The sequence below is a fragment of the Cervus elaphus genome, chromosome 15 (genome assembly GCF_910594005.1).
Source record: "Cervus elaphus chromosome 15, mCerEla1.1, whole genome shotgun sequence".
In the NCBI taxonomy this organism is placed as follows: domain Eukaryota; kingdom Metazoa; phylum Chordata; class Mammalia; order Artiodactyla; family Cervidae; genus Cervus; species Cervus elaphus.
In genome coordinates this window covers 58,797,768-58,817,662 of record NC_057829.1, presented here as the reverse complement: position 1 = coordinate 58,817,662, position 19,895 = coordinate 58,797,768, and the positions used below count along the sequence as shown (strand labels likewise).

Genomic DNA, 19,895 nt, shown 5'->3' with positions numbered 1-19,895 from the left:
GCATGAGAAACTGTTCCTAAGGTCAAGGCTTTTCACTGCTTGATCCACAGAAATCACTAGCAAAGGGGTGGGTAAAATTGAGGAATTGGTCCATACATCCCTAGGAAGGGATATTCCCATCACCTTGAGACACTTGGGCAGCTGACAGCCTCTTGGCAAGGTCTGAGAAGCGGCCTTGGGCTTCTCAGACTCTCGGTCTAGATCCTGGTCCCTAAGCAAGATTCCACTCCTGCTTTCAAACAGGAAAATGTTCTTCTTCCATGCCTCACATAAACAGATATTCTTAAGAAAGAAAAGAAATCCACAAGAAATCTCACAAATCTGATGAGCAGAAGATCCTTTTCAAATAATCCACACTGGAAACACTGGAAACCACCCAAACGTCCAGCAACAATCAAATATATAAATAAAATTTGATGTATTCATATAACACCAGCCTGCACAGCCACGAAAGTAAACATGCAATGGTTAACCACCTGCAACAACACAGACAAATCTTAAGCAGGACATACAGACATACATATTGCGTGATTACATTAATGTAAATTTCAAAAAAGGAAAAATTATACTATATTGTTTAGAGAAGCATAAAGTGGTAAAATTATAAAGAAAAACAGAATGTATTATCACAATATTCACAGCAGTGAATTTTTCTTTATGGGGAAAGGTGGTGACATAACAGACAGGAAAAAAGGGGTTTATGGGTACTGATAATGGATGGTAGCTACACACACACTCACTTGAAACTATTCAAAAACATTAGTTTAAAAAAATTTTTCAGAATAGTTTTTGATTAGGAGAGAAATTGCAAAGATAGCATACCCCATATACCGTTTTTCCTATTATATTAACATCTTACATTAGGGTGGTGTATTTGACACAATTCATGAACCAATACCACAAAACACTACTATTTATTAAAGCCCATACTTTGCTTAGTATTAGTACTGGTCTTATACTTTGTTTAGTATTTGTATTAGTCTTTGTGGCGTGATTGGTGGCATTATCACCTTTGCCTGTTAACTGGAAGATTGGTGGTTCAAGTCCACCTAAGGATGCCCTTCTCTGTGTTCCTCAGACAGTAAAGAAGCCACCTGCAATGCGGGAGACCTGAGTCGGAACCCTGGGTTGGGAATATCCCCTGGAGGAGGGCATGGCAACCCACCCCAGTATTCTTGCCTAGAGAATCCCCAAGGACAGAGGAGCCTGGTGGGCTGCAGTCCATGGGGTTGCGAAGAGTCGGACACGACTGAGTGACTTAGCACAGCACAGCACATACTTTGTTTAGATTTCTTTAGTTTTTTACCCATTTCCCTTTTCTGTTGCAGGATTATATCCAGGAGCCCATATTACATTTAACCTTCATATTTCTTTATGTCATGGTTTCTCAGATTTTTCTTGATTTTATGATTTTGACAGTTTTGAGGAACAGTGGTCAGGAATTTTGTAGAATGACAAACAATTAGAATTTGCCTGATAATTTTCTCATAATTATTCTGGTGCTCTGGGTTCTGGGGAGGAAGACCACGGAGGCAAAGTGCCATTCTTGTCACATCATATCCAGGGAACATACTATCAACAGGGCTTATGCTGTTGATGCTGACCTGGCTGAGGTAGTGCTAGTCAGTGTCCACTTTACAGTGTCCACTTAAAGTTACTTAAAAAAAACAACCTCCTTTCTACATTGTCCCCTTTGGAAGGAAGTCACTGTGTACAGCCCACACATAAGGAAAGGTGAGTCTGCTCTACCTTCTAGAGGTCAGAGTATCCACACAAGTTATTTGGAATTCTGCATGAGAAATTTGTCTCTTCTCCCCCATGTGTTTGCTTTGTTATCACTTACATACATGGACTTGTGAATATTTATGTAATACTTTGGGTTATAATCAAAGCTTCTCTGGTAGTTCAGACGGTAAAGAATCTGCCTTCATTGCAGGAGACTTGGGTTTGATCCATGAGTTGGGAAGATTCCCTGGAGAAAAGAATGGCTACCCACTCCAGTATTCTTGCCTGGAGAATTCCATGGACAGGGGAAACTGGCAGGCTACAGTCCATGGGGTTGCAGAGTCGGACACAACTGAGCGATTTTCACTTACTTACTTGGGTTATAATCTAATACTATTTTATTTTGTTACTCAAATTGCTCCAGCTTTGGCCAACAGAATATAACTTTCCGTTGGCTCTTGTGCATCTTTGATATAACCTCATTATTGTTTTAGTTTTTTTTTCTCAGCACTTATTTACTTTTTCTGGCACAAGATACTCCAGGCTCATCTTGTATATTTCCTGCCCCAGTCCTAGAAGCAGTCTTCTTTCCAAGGAGGTTTGCTTTCTTTCACTGAAGACTTATTAGAAATCAAGATCTGAGTTCTAGGTGCAAATCCATTCTTTTTAACGCACTTTTCTTAATGTTACATCTCACCATAAAAAGTGAAGAAAGAATGAGAAAGGAAGAAAATCTTTTGTATTTAAATTATCACAGTCTCTCTGAAATTTCTCTCAGTAACAGTGGGAAACCAACACTCAGGTTCTCTTACATAATACTTCTGTCCATTCTACACATATATGTAGCAAGGTGGTTAGGGGCACAGCCTCTATTCACTTTGGGTTTAATGTTAGACTCTATTACCTCTTCACTGTGTGATCTAGTCAAATCACTCAACCTCTCTGACCCTCACTTTACTCATCTGCTAATGGCAAAAAGACAATACCCACTTTCAGAGAGTAATGGTGAAGCTCAAATAAGATAATACTGGTAAGTGATTCAGCACAGACTCTGGCTCAGTAAAGTACATGACTATAATTAAACATAAAAAAGATCAAGGTTTTATCCTGCCTCTTCTTCTTCCCACTTCCTTTTCTCTAGGCTAAATCAGTCCAGCTGTTCCTCTAGAGGGGCTTTCCTCAGGGCCACATCCAAGTTCTTTAATCTTTTTATTTCCTTTCTCTGGGACCATTTCCACGTTCTCCCTGTCACACTGCTTGCTGGTGTTTTTTTTTTTTCCCCCTAAGAGCAAAAATGATTCAATTGGAGAGTATCAATACCCATGAAATGTAACATATGTTGATTTGGACATAAAACTTCTGGTTTTAATTTAGCAAGAGAAATGGTGTTTTCCATATTCCATTTAATTTGAGTTCTGAGCTAAATCAAATATTTTCCAGTGAAAAACTATAGGCATTATGAAAAGTCGTATCTGGAAAAGAAAAATTATGAGGCTTTTCTGGAGCCTGTTTCAACTGCTCAGCTATGATGTAAGCTGGGAGAGAATGGACACTATCTTTCTTAGCATCAGTTCTATTTTAGACACAAAAGAACTAATGTTAGGTGTTAATAATTCCTCTTCTAGGGACTAATGCCCAAGATAAAATTGGCAGTTGTAATAAAGTAAGATCACTTTAAGAAGGAAACTAGTAGCTTTGTCTCTTACATCATATAGTGAATTTTATGCACTTCTGTGCCTGATTCTCTCAGGAGACAAGTTTCTGTGGGTTTACAAAAAGGAATTAGGTGGGACTTAAAGAGTTACTCAGGAACCAAGTGGCATCAAAGATGGGGTACTGGCAAAAAAAACCTACCTAGTCAAATTTAGGTCATATGCCTTAAGGAGAGGACCAAGAAGTAAAAAGAGAAGGAAAGTTTATATTCAACCTCTGAAGAGGTTCTGAAGCATCCTTCAGTTAGAAACTATAAATTGACAGGTAAATACCTTTCTAATGTTCCATGATGAAAATCTGTTTAAAAATATAACTCATTTTAAAAAATATTTATTTTTAAAATATTTATTTACTTGGCTGCACTAGGTCTTAGTTGGGGACATGGGACCTTTGATGTTCATTGTGGCATGAGGGATCTTTCAGTTGTGGCATTTGAACTCTTAGATGCAGCATGTGGACTCTAGTTCTCTGACCAGGGATTGAACCTCGGCCCCCTGAACTGGGAGCGTGGAGTCTTAGCCACTGGACCACCAGGGAAATCCCTGAAGATCTTACATTAGGGGAAAAGTGGGCTACTTATCAGGCTTCCCAGGTGGCACCAGTGGTAAAGAACTCATCTGCCAATGGAGGAGACACGAGAGACTCAGGAAGATCCCCTGGAGGAGGGCACGGCAACCCACTCCAGTATTCTTGTCTGGGGAAATCCCATGGACAGAGGAATCTGGTGGGCTATAGTCCACAGGGTTGCAAAGAGTCCGACATGACTGAAGCGACTTGGCACTAACTTTTTTCATAACATTTTGTTACTCCTGCAGAGTTAAATGGATTATATAAACATGATTCATCAAGTGATAAGCCTAAATTTAATTTTGTAAGACATGAAAAGGTGCACTTTTTCCAAAGGACTTGCTATAGCTGTACCCTGTAATAAAATTGAGAGCTTCAACTTTGCTTCTGGCAAATTCTTGCTTTTAATTAACTTAGCACTTTCTTCAGCCATAGGCAGCTTCTAAATTATAGCTGCATAATGCAAGGACTTTAAAGCCAGCCTGCCTGAGGTTAAATTCTGGCCCTGCTAAATGTGAGATCTTGAGCGAAACAGAATCACTGTGAGGATTAACTAATTTAAATGTAAAGTATTTAAAACAGTGTTCCTTTAAAAGTAGGCTCTTGATAAATAATAGCATGTCAAATACTAGTAGTATGGCCCAGTTTGTGTGCAAAGTCAATATCCTAAAACACAGCCACCCAAACAGACACTGCTTCTTTGTAAAAATGGTGTCCAAGTTTCATGCTGGGATTCAAGCGATAAACAAGCTTAAACTGAACGTTGTGCAAGCATGCTCAGTTGCTCCAGTCTGTCTCTTTCTGAGCCCACGGACTATAGCCCGCCAGGCTCCTTTGTCTACGGAATTAATCTGGCAAGAATACTAGAGTGAGTTGCCATTTCTTCCTCCAGGGGATCTTCAAACCCAGGGATCAAACCCCTGACTCCTGAATTGTCAGGCGGATTCTTTACCACTGAGCCACCTGGGAAGCCCTTGAATGTTGTGCAGACGGGGGAAATGGCTTTCTTTGTTAAGGTAATAGAAGCAGGACTGGGTCTTGTGTACTGGCAAGCAGACAAGAAAAAAGAGAAAGAGAAGGGGTCCTGGGTATCCCCAGTCCCAGAAGCCCCTAACAGAGCCAGCCATGGGGCAGGAGGAGATAGTGTTAAGCTCTTGGCTGGGCGGAGGCAGTCAGGTGTCCCTAAAGGATGTTGTGAGGTTGGTGTTTATAACGCTGCACCATCCTTCATGGAGAATAAGTGTCTGGTTTCCTATCATTTTATTATTTCATGTGTGCACATAAGTGTGCATGTGTATACGTGGCAAGTCCTGGTATCTATGATCTTTTCTCAGATGCTCTATTTCCTTATGCTTAGCTTTTTAAAAAACTTTTTATTTTGTATTGGAGTATAGTTGATTAACAATGTTGTGATAGTTTCAGATGCACAGCAAAGGAACTCACGTTTAGCTTTCTTATTTCTATCCTTGTGGGGTCATCTTTCAGGGAAGTGTCTGAGGTTGTTGGGATGGGAGAGCAGCGCATACTCTGTGTTCTCCCATAAAGAAGGGCAGGGTGACTGAGGGCTGCTTCTCAGATGGTGACTGTTGCCACAGGTGCCCATACCTTAAGGTCTCCGCTATTTGTGATGGTAAGCGTTAATTACAACAGCCACCATTTATATGCCTTTATAATGCAAAATTCCTTATTTTACATGTATCCTCTCACATAATCCTTACAACAACCTTATAAATAAAGCATTATAATCATTCCCACTTTACAGATTATAAAATTGAGGCTTAGTAGGCTTCCCTGGTGGCTTAGAAGGTAAAGAATCTGCCTGCAATGCAGAAGCCCTGGGTTTGATCCCTGGGTTGGGAAGATCCCCTGGAGGAGGGCATGGCAACCCACTCCAGTATTCTTGCCTGGAGAATCCCATGGACAGAGGACCCTGGTGGGCTACAGTCCATGTGGTTGCAAAGAATCAGACTCGACTGAGTGACTAAGCACAGCACAAGAGCAAGATTAAGTCACCTACCCAGGTGACACAAATAGTAAGTGGTGGGGCCAACATACAGTCCCATACAATGTGACTGCAAGCTTTGAGTTCTGAATCATCCCAAACAGCCTCCCTTCTAAGGTTCTGCCTGAACTTGTTATCTGCTTATATCCAACTTCTCCAAATGGAATAATCCTTAAGAAGTATTTTAGAGAGGGTGGACAATGTTGGTAATAAGAACTTGTGGCTCCTATAGCACCCAACACTCTTCTCTATACACCTAAATATTCTTAATTTCCATTTTCCTACAATGGTGCCATATGCTACTCTTATGCCTTCATGACTTACACTCACACAAGCAAAACTTATTTATTCTTCATAGTGGTAAATTTGAAAAGTCATTTTTAATGAGCTTTATAGGTCATATGAAATGTAACTGGGCTACTTTTAGAATTTAGATGTTCCTAATCTATAGGAACTAGGAATAAAAAGAAGTTGAGGGTTCCACAGTGACAAGAAATGCCTTCAACACTGCAAGAGGAAACAGCCTGCCCTGTGGTTGATCACGTGGTCAGGCTCATAACCCAGCTCTGCTAGGCACCACTTAGGGAAGTGACTTCACTTCTCTAGGCACCACTTTCTCAACTGTACACGGAGATGATAAGTTGATGCCCTTAAGATCTCACTGATGTCTTGAGATTATTTCAGCCCTGTTCCTTTCCTGCTGAGGTCTTGAATTTCTTATGACCATCTTTCTGGGGTTTCTGTCAATGTTTTGAGTGGGTGTTCTGGCAGGAGCAGCTGAGATCTTTGAGAAGAATTATTAGACACCCTACAGGTTGGGTGAACCAAATGACCATGAGGTCATCCCTTCTTTCTCTGATGTAATTTTCACAGGGTTGGTGGCTGCCATAGGAAAGGGGCTGGAGGTTACTGTTTACAGAGTCTTTGTTTCAGCAAAATCAACAACAAAGCACAGTTCCCGTGGGTTTTGAGATCTGAAAATCCCTTTTTCACACACAGCCCTGTACTGGATATTTTAATGCAGGACTCCGGATCAGAAATGGATTCCCAAGTCCTGGCAAATGGTCCTGGAAATAGTGCTTGCTGATCTGGTTTCAGTGAATTCTATTAAACACCCCCACCCTCATCTTGTGTGTTCAGTGGTTCTTTTCAAAATAGCCATCATGTGAGGTAAGAAAATTTACCAGTACTGAAGTACATAAATTTCAACGTGAGGATTTCAACCTGACTTCTTGGGTTTTGTAAAAGAAATATTTGCAATTTTGTGCTTCTTTTCCCCTTCTAAGAGTGCTTACAAGTGCAGTCTAGAAAACGGGAAGTAGAAAAGCAGTGATCTTAGAATGTAGATGATAAAACGATTAGGGAGGGGACAAAGGAACAAGCAGAGAATTGGAAATAATGATTTCAAAAGAGGTGATGGTATGAGGTATGAAATTTATTACTTGAAGGAAACCTAGTCAAAAGGAAAAAGATGGTAAAGAAAAACTCAGAGGCCTGGTCTCTGAGTCTCAACCAAAAGTGAAGGGAAGTGAAGTGAAAGTCACTAAGTCATGCCCACAACTCTTTGCGACCCCAAGGACTATATACAGTCCATGGAATTCTCCAGGCCAGAATACTGGAGTGGGTAGCTGTTCCCTTCTCCAGGTGATCTTCCCAACCCAGGGATTGAACCCAGGTCTCCCACACTGCAGACAGATTCTTTACCAGCTTAGTCACAAGCATTCCTAAAAGTATTTTTAGAAAGACTAACACCTATAAGTAACATATATACCTACACACACAGCCTCAAGTGAAGGTTGTTATAAAAAAAAATCATATGAAATTTTATCTATTCAGAGATGACATATCCTTTATTGGAGGATTTAAGGAAGGAATTTCAGCCAGATCTCAGTATGAAGAACAGGTGTGCTTCTCCCAAACATCTGTTTGATTTTTCTTACAAAGACTGTGACTCCTGATTCCCTCTTTTTTATGGTCACTATCTCAGAACAAAATTTAGTCACTGTAAAGACAATATAGTATACATTTCTGTATGTTTTATTTTTTCCTATCCTACTTTCCTTTTCCCTTTATATCTTCAATTATTTATATCTATTCTTATAAGCATCTACAAAATATTTTGTGGGAGGATGTAGATATATACATAGATACCTATGTATAGAGACAGGTAGATAGATGTAGATTAAGGAGTTAAGGGCTATGAGAGGCCTCTGTGCTTATTTGTAGATGGTCCTCTCTCTATTTATATATGATGGCACCAACATCAGCAAAAATTAGTGAGAAACTTTCAAATAATCTTTGACTCACAACCAACTTAAAAAGAACAATTGGTAGAAGCTACTTGTGAAATTTGAGCTTTAGGGATGTGACATTGTGATAAGGGCAATATTGGTTCATCTTTGAGCACCTGGATCCCCTATGGGGCAATGAGCTAGGAGATGAGGTTTGGAAAAAAGCTCAAAGGCTTTGGAAAAACTGGGTATATAGGTTCATCTCTTTAATAACAATACTTGGGATTCAGGCACAGGTGTTCATTTCTGTGTTCACAACTGATCCTGAGGATCCAGCACTACAATTCCAAAGGAATTATTTTCCAGAAACACTGTCTCTTCCCAATGTAGGTTCATGCACACACAGTCATCCAGGAAAGACTTTGCAAAACAAACAGCGATGTCTTACAAGGACTGGGAGACAACTGCCAGGTATGACTCATGAGTATGCCACACAAACAGAACCTTTTGTGGCCAAGATGTCAAAGCCAGCAGATGTTCTGCTTTTGGGTCACGCTCAAGGATTCTTCCAGGTGGATCAGACTCCGCTTTGAGTTGGGCTTGACCATGAGTAAATGGCCTTGAAGAGATGCAATGGCTACCCTAAGACCATTGATTTCTGAACTTCTCATTTGGTCTTGGGTTAAGCAAGCATGTCATGGGTAGACTGCAATGCTTGTCAATAAACAGCAATCGGAACAGCGAGGCAATCACAATGCTGCAGATGCCACCTGAAAGTGATACCCTGGAAGCATTGCAATGCTTGTCAATCAGTGATGAGCTGCCTTAGAATCATCAGAAGTTGGGGGGAGCTGCAACAGTGCTGATTTCTGGGTATGACTGACTCCAATCCTACTACTGCTGCTGCTGCTAAGTCACTTCAGTCGTGTCCGACTCTGTGCGACCCCATAGATGGCAGCCCACCAGGCTCCCCCATCCCTGGGATTCTCCAGGTAAGAACACTGGAGTGGGTTGCCATTTCCTTCTCCAATGCATGAAAGTGAAAAGTGAAAGTGAAGTCACTCATTTGTATCCGACTCTTAGCGACCCCATGGACTGCAGCCTACCAGGCTTCTCTGTCCATGGGATTTTCCAGGCAAGAGTACTGGAGTGGGTTGCCATTGCCTTCTCTGCCAATCCTACTAAATCAGTATATTTGATTTAAAAATGTTAATATTTGCCCCATGACTTACCCAGTAACTAATAAACCCTTTTTAAAAAATTAGTTTTTTAATTGAAGTATTGGGGCTTCCCAGGTGACACAGTGGTAAAATTAGCCTGCCAGGGCAAGAAATACAGGAGATGTCAGTTCAATCCCTGGATCGGGAAGATCCCCTGCAGGAGAAAATGCAGCCTACTCCAGTATTCCTGCCTGGAAAATTCCATGAACAGAGAAGCCTTGTGGGCTACAGTCCATGGGGTTGCAAAGAGTCGGACACAAGTGAGCAACTAACACACATACACAAACACATCAAAGTATAGTTGATTTATAATGTATACTCTGGGTACTATTGGAGAAGGGAATGGCATCCCACTCCAGTATTCTTGCCTGGGAAATTCCATGGACAGTGGAGCCTGGTGGGCTACAGTCTGAAAGTGCAAGTGAAGTTGCTCAGTCGTGTGTGACTATCTGCGACCCCATGGACTGTAGCCTGCCAGGCTCCTCCGTCCATGGCATTTTCCAGGCAAAAGTACTGGAGTGGGTTGCCATATCCTTCTCCAGGAGATCTTCCTGACCCAGGGATCGAAACCGGTCTCCCGCATTGCAGGCAGATGCTTTAGCATCTGAGCTACCAGGGAAGCCAGGCTACAGTCTATGGGGCTGCAAAGAATTGCACACGACTGAGCAACTAATACATACATGGATGCTATTTACAACTGAAACCAAATTGGAGTAGGAAAAAGAAGAAATGAGAATCCCAATTTTTAAATCCCATGTAAAACATCCCATGTAAAACTTACTGCCATCGGGCTTTATCCTTCAGGGAATTTTTCCTTGAGCTGTTCCCATCACTGGGGCTGTCCTCCTCCTCTGTCTCCAGACTTCGACTGCAGCTCCTGATGATCTGAAAGATGCTGTTGACAGTGGATTCCTTCTCTGAATTCTTTAAGCCATTCTGTCCCACTCGTTGTAAGAAATTATCTTGTCCACTATAATCGGCTACAAACTACAGAGAAATATATTGAGGATTTGTTATCGCAGCTTCACATACTACATCTAAATAACCTACTTGGCTAGAGAAACGAAATCATAACAATCATAAATAATGGCATTTGTGCCTATTTTATTGGGGGGAAAACCAACCTCCAGGAAAAACATTTTTTCCTTTCACCACATGAAATACCAAAACTTACTCTTGTTTCCACTAAGACAACTTCAGTCCCTCTAGGAATCAACACTCCACTTCAAGTTTATAACACAAAAAGCAATATTATTTCAAGGTTCCCTAGGGAGAAGATTAGCCACTTTACAGAGGAAGGATAGAGTTATTTTATTCCTGTAGTGAGAATTGAGAAAAACCATGACAGAAATCTATTATTCTATGGAACCAGATAAAATTACTGGGGCCCAAGGAAACGATCAAGGAAGGGGGACATTTTGCTTTATTTCCCATATACCTTAACAGTAACACAGAGGCTTCCTGGTGATTTATAAGCTCTTATTGTCTGTATTTGTAATCAGGGAAGTATCTCCCATCAGAGGTCAGAGGTCAGAGGGATGGCTAGGCCATGAGATATGGAGTTCCCTACTTTTGAGATGTGAGGGAGCCGGTGCAAGCAAGCTTGGGGGGCTTGCTTTAAGCTTTCTCCTTCATTTCTTGCACTTTTTTGTTGTTGTTGTTATTTAGTCATTAAGTTGTGTCTGACTCTTTTTGACTCATGGGCTGTAGCCTGCCAGGCTCTTCTGTTCATGGGATTTTTTCAGGCAAGAACATTGGAGTGGGTAGCTACTTCCTCCTCCAGGGGATCTTCCCAACCCAGGGGCTGAACTTGCGTCTCCTGCACTGCAGGCAGATTCTTTACCGCTGAACCACTGGGGAAGTCTCTTCTTGCACTTTATGATCCCTTTCACAAGCCAGGGAGATAGAAGCCAGTAATGCTGCCAGCACCTGTCAGGGGCTCTAAGTCTCCCTGATACCAGGTAATTCTTTTGCTCCCAGGGGACCTGGAAGAGGCTGCAGTTTTAGGAAAGTCTTCCCACTGTCACCAAGAAGGGGTGTGAATGAGGGTGAGAAAGAGAGAGAGAGAGAAGGAGAGAGGGGGAGAGTGTGTGTGTGTAAGGTCAACAGTGGGTGCTGGTACCATGGCGAGAATGACTCTAGATTTAGGTATGGGACTTCCAGGCATGGGACTCCTCAAATTTCTCCGTAAAGTCCCCCACCTTTCAATCCCTTCTTTCATTTCTAAACACCATATAGAGAGGTGTCTGTATATTCTGTTTCTCAGTGCCTCTTCTCTGCACTGCCCAATACTCTGAGTCCAAGCTCATGTGGTTCTTCCCGTGCTGGGGGTTGGGAATGAGCAGCAATGGGCTGGGGACAGCATGATCAGGAGCCCAGAGCACATCCTCAGAGGACACGCCAAATTCCCAGAGTGGAGGAAAAGAAGGCAGCACTGACTTCCCCTCATTCTTTCTTCCACTGACCCCAAAAAGTTACTACTCTCATCTGACTTATTATATCCCCTTCACCCATTTGCACCTAACAAGAGAGGAAAATCCCATCAACCTTAAGAAAAAACACCCAGAAAAACAGCACCATTTGTACATTGCCCCATTAAAGCTAACTTAATATAAAGCCCCAATAGTGCTAGTTGGCCTTCTTTTCTTTGGGATGTTCAAGGATCTAGTGAAAGTGAAACTGTCAGCTGCTCAGTCATGTCCGACTCTTAGTGACCCCATGGGCTGTAGCCTGCCAGGCTCCTGTCCATGGAATTCTCCAGACAACAATACTGCAGTGGGCTGCCATTCCCTTCTCTAGGGGATCTTCCCGATCTAGGAATCGAACCCAGGTCTCCTGCATTGCAGGCAGATTCTTTACCATCTGAGCCACCAGGGAAGCCCCCAAGGATCTAACTGTTAGTCAGCACAACTGTGACAATGGATAGCCCCCGGCTCAGAGGTGTCTCTCTTCTGGCTTCAGTGTGTGACAAGCCAGGAGGCAACAACGACTCTCCAGATCATGAGAGTTTTGAAAGGTCTCACCTCTAGAGTTTCTTCCTGCGAATTGTACCTCGGGCAAAGCTTCATGAGGCCAGAGGCTCCGTCCAGCACCTCACAGAGCTCCTTCAGGAACACCCCGCAGAACGGAACCACCTTGCAGCCGGGGATGTGCAGCGCTCGTGTCACCACCTTCCTGTATTCACAGGAAGACTCGTGCTGGGCCATGGCGTCCTTCAGGCTCCTCATGGTCTCCAGGTCAGACTGGTCCATAAACTGCCACATTTTTAAAACTTTCCTTGACCTATGGCAAGTCAGGGACATTGTTTTTAGACCGAAGGAGAAATAATATCGTTTACAGTAGACAGCTTAAATTCTGTACGAAATTCATTTGTTTATGTTTTCTTTCTGTTTTAATCTTTATTTAGGATTCACATTGCCACGTACTTCCCCAAATGATGTGAATGTTACTTTAATAAATTGAAACATGAAATTAAACAGAGATATATACAAAAACACACATTGGGGGGAGTTAATTTTGGAAGGTGGGCACTGAACCTCAAGTTTGAGTTTTCCTGGTTTCCCAAAAGGGAAACCTGATGGGTAATACGGTTTTTACAAATATTCATGGAGGATCACTCACAGAAAATGTGTTCCATTCACTCCTCTTGATCTTTTAAACATAACTGGATGAGGCCAGTGCTGCAGTGATGCCCACAAAGCCTGTTTTGGCCTTTTCTATTGAACTGCTTCAACTGACATTAAGTCACTGACCTGTCTTGAGGGATCTTATCTTAAAGTATCATTTGCAGAATAGGATGTTAAATGAGAGTCTTCCTATGTTTAAACTGCTGCTAAGAACAACAGCTGACATTGAACTCCATCTTCTAAAGTGAGGCAGCGTGTCGTCACCAGGAGACTCAAAGTGTTCTCCTGCAGAGGTCTCCCACCCTCCATCAACAGAGAGCTGGGTCTGAGCAGCTAAGCGGGGACTTCTTTGCAGAGGGCTGTCAGGACATGGTAAGTGAGAAGGAGGAGATCTCCCCAAGTTCAGGGGCTTCGGGGAACTTCATGGAGAGGCTCGCCCATGTCCTGGCAGCTTGTTGATCATGTGGGCTGCCTGGTGTGTGACTTCCTGGGAAAGTGTAAGGATGAGAGGCTGCCTGGGGCCGCGGGATGGCTATGTGAGGGAGAAGGATCCGGTGGGCGTGCTTTGCGTCTGCAGAGCCTGGGTGGGCAAAGTGCTGGGGCTTTCTGTGAGTCTGGAATGGACCCTGAGAGGCAGCGGGGCTTGAGTTATCTTGAAAGGCTTCCCTCCAAAGAAGGGGTCCCTAGTGGAAAGAGTCTGTAACGGTAGGCCTTCCAGAACTAGATGCTGTGGGGGAGGACTGAGTGGTGGGCCAGGCTGGGGGTGTACCACCCCTCTCCAGGTGATGGTACAGGGGGTTGCTTCCAGACGGGAACTGGGGGGAGTTAGGGCAGGTAAGTAGGAAGTGACCCTGAAAACACCCCACATGGCTCTCTGTGGGGTCACCAAGGCCGGACCACAGCGGCCCCAGTCAAGTTAGACTGGCTCCCTTTACCCCTCCTCCCTTCTTCTCTCCTGTCCTGCCCATGTTTTCCGCAGGAACCCTGAGCTGGAGACAGGGAGAGAAAAGATAAATTATATCTTCCCACCTACTGCAGCTTTTTTTCTTTTTTCTTTTTTACTGCAGCTTTCTGAGACTGGTAGGGCTGTGAAATTGGGGAAAGGGTGAAGCTTTTCTTCCTTTTTTTTTCTTCCCAGGTGGCACTAGTGGTAAAGAACCTTCCCAGGTGGCGCTAGTGGTAAAGAACCAACCTTCCTGCCAGTGCAGGAGACATCAGAGACACAGGTTTGATCCCTGGGTTGGGAAGATCTCCTGGAGGAGGGCATGACAATCCACTCCAGTATTCTTGCCTGGAGAATCTCATGGACAGAGGAGCCTGGCAGGATATAGTCCATGGAGTCACAAAGAGCCAGACACAACTGAAGCGACTTAGCAGCAGCAGCAGTGTGACATACAGGATCTCAGTTTCCTGACCAGGGATTGAACCCATGTCCCATGCAGTAGAGTGTGGAGTGTTAACCACTGGACCATCAGAGAAGTCCCTTTACTCCTTTTATTGAAGTTTTAAATGAAAACTTGAAGCTCTGATTTATATCAGACTGAATTAAAAAATCATTAGGTAATATCTAAGACATCCAAAAGACATCAAGAAGTAGAACATGACAAACACTCATGCATCAACCTCTCAGTTTAAAAAATTAAAGCATTCATAATATGGCTGAGGCCCCAGAGAACTCCTCCGTGAACACACCCCTCTCCCTTCCTCATAAGGGACCACGACTGCAATTTTACTGCACTCCTTCCCTGACAATTCCTCATACTTTCTCAACTCGGGCAGATATTGCTAAGCAGTTTGTACAATTGTTTGTGCATTTTTAAACTTTATACAAATGGTGTCAATCTGTAGGCGACCTGCTTTTATGGCACTGCCATATGATTCTGGGGTTCACTAGCGCTCAAGGGCATAGGTGAAGGAGACGGCTTATTAACCACACTAGTGACGGGGAAAGACACAGGGGGCCCAAGGTACATTCCAGAATTCAGGGGAAGAAGAGCCAATTGGCTGGTTTGAAAGACAGTGAGGTCAGAAAAATAAAACTGTCTCCTGATTTCCCCCCACTGGGTTCAACTTGTCCTACAACCAGTTCCTTATAAGGTGGTGAGAACCCATTTGGGGGCATGGAATGGAGGTTTAAATAAATGAAGTGAATACATGAATGAGACTTGGTTCTCATTATCTGATCATCCTGTTTTTCATGATTCATGATATGTGGGTGGGGCAAGAGACAAATATTAGCAAAGAGCAATGGTTTTTTGTTAGACTGAAGACTGACACTTTTTAAAAAGAAACTTTATTTCTTTTCATGATTAAAAAGGTATGCCCATTGTAGACAATCTCAAAAATACCAAAAATATAGAAAATCCACTCACAGTTCTTCCAACCACAGACAACAGTAGGTATATTTTCTTCCAGTACTTATCCTATTTGTGTCTGTCTGGTCCAAATATTTTATACATTTTGTTGTATAAATATTGCTGAGGTTATTAAGTATGAACAGCTTTGTTCCCAGGTAGTTTTATATATTGTATGTTACTTGAAGTCCTATGATATTAAATTTATTATAAACATTGTTTTTGGGGATTAAATAACATTCCAGTGTGTGAATGCATCATGTTATTTCCTTCATTTTTCTATTATTGTTCATTTGATTTATTTTATTTTATTATTTTAAAACCAAGGTGTCATTGACATTTGGGTTATTTTATATTGACATTAAAATTGAGTAAATATTGCTGCATGTAAATCTTTGTACTTCTACTCATTTCCTGTAAACAGCTGAGAATTTAGTTCGAGAAAGCAAAATGTACAAAGGTGACAGAAAAGCAGTCACTCAACAATAAGATTGTGCCCCCTTCCCCTCTAATTGTTTTAAAAATTAAAAAAAAAATCAGTTATCTTGATGCAGTTCAATTACTTGTAATCTAAATGCTTTCAAACTTGAAAGTGCACATATGAGCTCTTCCTCCACTATCATTCCATCATAAGGACATCCAGCAACTTACCTCCTGTATCTACTGTTCTGGCTGACGAACTATTAAACCTGGTAGTTTTACCCATCTACTTGTAAAGACTAATTCAGCCTTAAGCCAAATACAGGAGTGTGAAACTAGGTAGCAGTGGGTCTGGGGTGGCCAGGAATCAATGGTAAGGTTTAGCTGCTTTGACATTATTTCTTATCTAAGAAAGAATTACCTGGCTCTATAGACTTCCCTTGTGGCTCAGCTGGTAAAGAATCTACCTGCAAGGCAGGAGACCTGGGTTCAATCCCTGCATTGGGAAGATCTCCTGGAGAAGGGAAAGTCTACCTACTCCAGTATTTTGGCATTGAGAATTCCATGGACTATATAGCCCATGGGGTTGCAAAGAGTCAGACAATTGACTGAGCAACTTTCACTTTCACATGGACTTCTTAGATTTTGAATTCAAATTAAGTTGGGTCTAAAAGTCACATTTCCCCAAGGCCTCCATTAGGCATTATGAGGCTATGCTTTGCATCAAGGCAGTCTCTAATACATGGTACGTGGCAGCCAACCTCCAAGATGGCCTCCAAAGATCCACACTTCCTGCTGCAGTGTGGTCCCACTCACAGTGAGTCAGGGCTGGTCCTACATGATCAGTACAACATGGCAGAAGTGGACAGTGTGTGACTCCTGAGACCAGGACATAAAAAGCACCGCAGCTTCTGCCTTGCTCTTTCCATTTATTTATTTATCTATTTATTTATTTTTGGCAGCACGGGGTCTTTACTGCTGTGTGCAGGCTTTCTCTAGTTGTGGCAAGCGGAGGCTACTCCCCAGTTGTGGTGTGCAGGCTTCTCATTGCAGTGGTTTATCTTGTTGCAGAGCACAGGCTCTAGGCAATGGGTTTCAGTAATTGGGACTCAGGGGTTCAGTAGTTGTGGTGCACGGGCTCCAGAGTACAAGGGTTCAATAGATGTGGTGCATGGGCTTAGTTGCCCGCTGGCATGCAGGATCTTAGTTCCCAGACCAAGGATCAAACCCATGTCCCCTTCGTTGGCAGGCAGGTTCTTAACCCCTGGACCACCAGGGAAGTCCCTGCCTTGTTCTTTTGGATTGTTCACTTTGGAGGGAGCCAGCTGCCATGCTGTGAGGATGGTGACATCCAGAAGAGAGGAAGCGAGGTCCCCAGACAACAGTCAGCACCAGTTTGCTAGTCAAACACGGAAGGATCAGCACCATTGTATGTGTGTCCTTAGTTGCTCAGTCATGTCCAACTCTTTGCAACCCTAGCCCACCAGGAGGTCTGTAGTCTACCAGGTTCTTTCATCCATGGGATTTTCCCACTGGAGTGGGTTGTCATCTCCTCTTCCAGGGGATCTCCCACACCCGGGGATCTCTTGCATCTCCTGCATTGCAGGTGGATTCTTTACCCTTGAGCCACCAGGGAAGCCCAAGCACCATTAAAACAGGACTAATTTATCATAATATGATCTCTATTTTTTTACAGGAAAATAATGCAGGGACTTCCCTGGTGGTCCAGCAGTTAAGAATCTGCCTTCCAATGCAGAGGATGTGGGTTTGATCCCTGCTTGGGCAACTAAGATTCCACATACTGTGGGGCAACTAAGCCTGCATATTGCAACTAGAGAGAAGCCGGCAAACCATAATGAAAGATCCTGGATGCTACAACTAAGATCTTGTGCAGCCAAATAAATAAATAAATATTAAAAAAGAAAAGTAGCACAGATTCTTTGTAGAAAATTTATCACAAAGAGAATCAAATCATCTGGATATAGCCTTTTCTTCACCCAGTACTTTTCTATTTTTCCTTCTTTCAAGCCATGCTTAGTGCATTTGTATGACCATTTTAAATGCCAACGACATGATCATGTGAGTTTATTCTTAGTTGAGAAAGTTCAAAAGGACGAAAAAATTTCCAACTAAGAATTTTCCTCTCCACCCCCAATCCTGAACCCCTATGTCGGGCCTGGGGAATCAAAGAAAAACCTTGAAATGTTACGAAGCAAGATCTATTTATAGATCTTCGTTGGGAAGACAAATCTTAGACAACAACAACAACAGCAATGACAAGTTCTCTTCTTGAGCCTTACTACATGCCAGACACACATACTCAACACTTTACATTGTCTCATTAAATCCTATGCAAAGGGGTAGGTGTTTTTTATTATTGCTCCCATTTGCAGATGAAGAAACTGAAGCTCAATGAGGTCAAGTAACTAGATTACACAGCTGTTCCACAGGGGAGCCAGGATTTGATTCCCTGTTATTCTAATTCCACCATTTATCCTCTTCTTCCTCATACCACACTGCCACCCACAAGAGTGAGTAACAGCTATTTTAGCAAGGTAACTGATGCTTAAAGGGAATACAGCCGGAGGCTTTAATGATAGAATGCTGATCTTATTATTAGCTTGACAGAGAAAGTGTAAGAGGAAGATATCACTGAAGTTAAGGGCACAGGCTCTGAAATCAAGGTGGCCTGCATTCACATCCTGGCCACACCAGGTGACCTTGTGTGAGTGATTTCATTTCTTCTTATTTTAGACGTTTCTTCTTTCATCCAGTATGGAAATAATAATAGTATCTACCTCAAAAAATTGTTCCAACAATCGAAAGTTTTAATGCACAGAACATGTTTAGTTCAATTCTTAACATGTAGTAAGTGTTCAATAAAAATGACAGCTAAGATTATTCAGTGCTTATTTTCAACATAAGCCACTGTTATTGGTGAGGGCAGTCAGTGGTTGGCAGCTTACAGTGCTAGGTAATTTGTAAGGTAGATCTGGGAAGAGATAGGTAACAGTGGGGCACACAGGCCAGGAAGGGGAAAAGGAGGTCAGTGATGGCGTTGAATGAGTTAAGCAATCAGACACTCAGCCTGCCCAAGAGCATGGGATCAAGGCAGACACAGTGGAGTAGGATCATGCCTGCTTAATTCTGCAGCACCTCTGAGGAACAGGGATTGTGGCACTAACAGAGGGTAATATATTTTCCCCCAAAGATCAGTACAATTGCCTAGTTGGGGTAAATATGGTTACCCAGACAATTAATTCAGTGCTATTCAGCTATTAAGAGGAAACCCCAGATAACTATATTCCACTGCCCATACCTGAGGCCGGCCAAGAACTCCATGACAGCATTGTAGTTGCCCATGTTCCAGCAGCATTTGGCCACATGAACCAAGTACGAGAAGACTTCCCGCTTCTCTTCCATGGAGCCCGCCGCGAGGATCAGCCACGTCACCCAGGAGCTCACCTGTAGAATGCAGAGAGGTGCATCCACTGAAACCAGGCTGGGGAAGCTTGACATATATTTTCTCATGAGAAAAATATTGTTGTTGTTGTTTTTAAGTCAGTTTAGTATTAGGAAATGAAGGACCCTGTCAAGAGACTGAATTGAAGCTCTAGCTCCATCACTGCTTTGCAATGGGATTAACCTCTGTTAATCTTCACCTTTAAAATGAGGCTGAAAGGTAATTCATATAATCCCTTTTCATCTATAAGATTCCATGAGACCATAGGAAAACAAGGCCTAAAGGTAATGATGATTTAAGTGTATTTGACTGATGGAGCAAGAATAAATGCAATCAATGCACTTAGCACATGAACAAAAGTCCATTTGTCAAAGAGTACAATGCATAATATTAAATGAAAAAACACAAAAAACTTTTTGAACTATCTTACACAAATGCATTATCTATTATGTTCCTCAAATGACTAAATAATAGAACCAACATAGCACTTATGTTACTGTTCTAAGCACTTCATATATGTTAACTCATGGATCTCTTACAACAATCCTGAGTCAGGAACCATAATTACGCTCAT

At 42.4% G+C, this 19,895-nt stretch overlaps 1 protein-coding gene across 4 annotated transcripts in view; it reads right to left on the bottom strand.

Annotated features, from left to right (window-relative positions):
- PLCE1 (phospholipase C epsilon 1) overlaps window positions 1-19,895 on the bottom strand; it is a 361,223-nt gene that overhangs the window by 78,829 nt on the left and 262,499 nt on the right. For all 4 annotated transcript variants that reach the window (XM_043926636.1, XM_043926638.1, XM_043926637.1 and 1 more), the window contains 3 exons: window positions 19,178-19,323; window positions 12,482-12,740; window positions 10,240-10,445 (listed from right to left, as the gene is read on the bottom strand). In XM_043926636.1, the coding sequence (XP_043782571.1) occupies window positions 10,240-10,445; window positions 12,482-12,740; window positions 19,178-19,323 (611 nt within the window). The remainder of the gene's footprint in view (window positions 1-10,239; window positions 10,446-12,481; window positions 12,741-19,177; window positions 19,324-19,895) is intronic.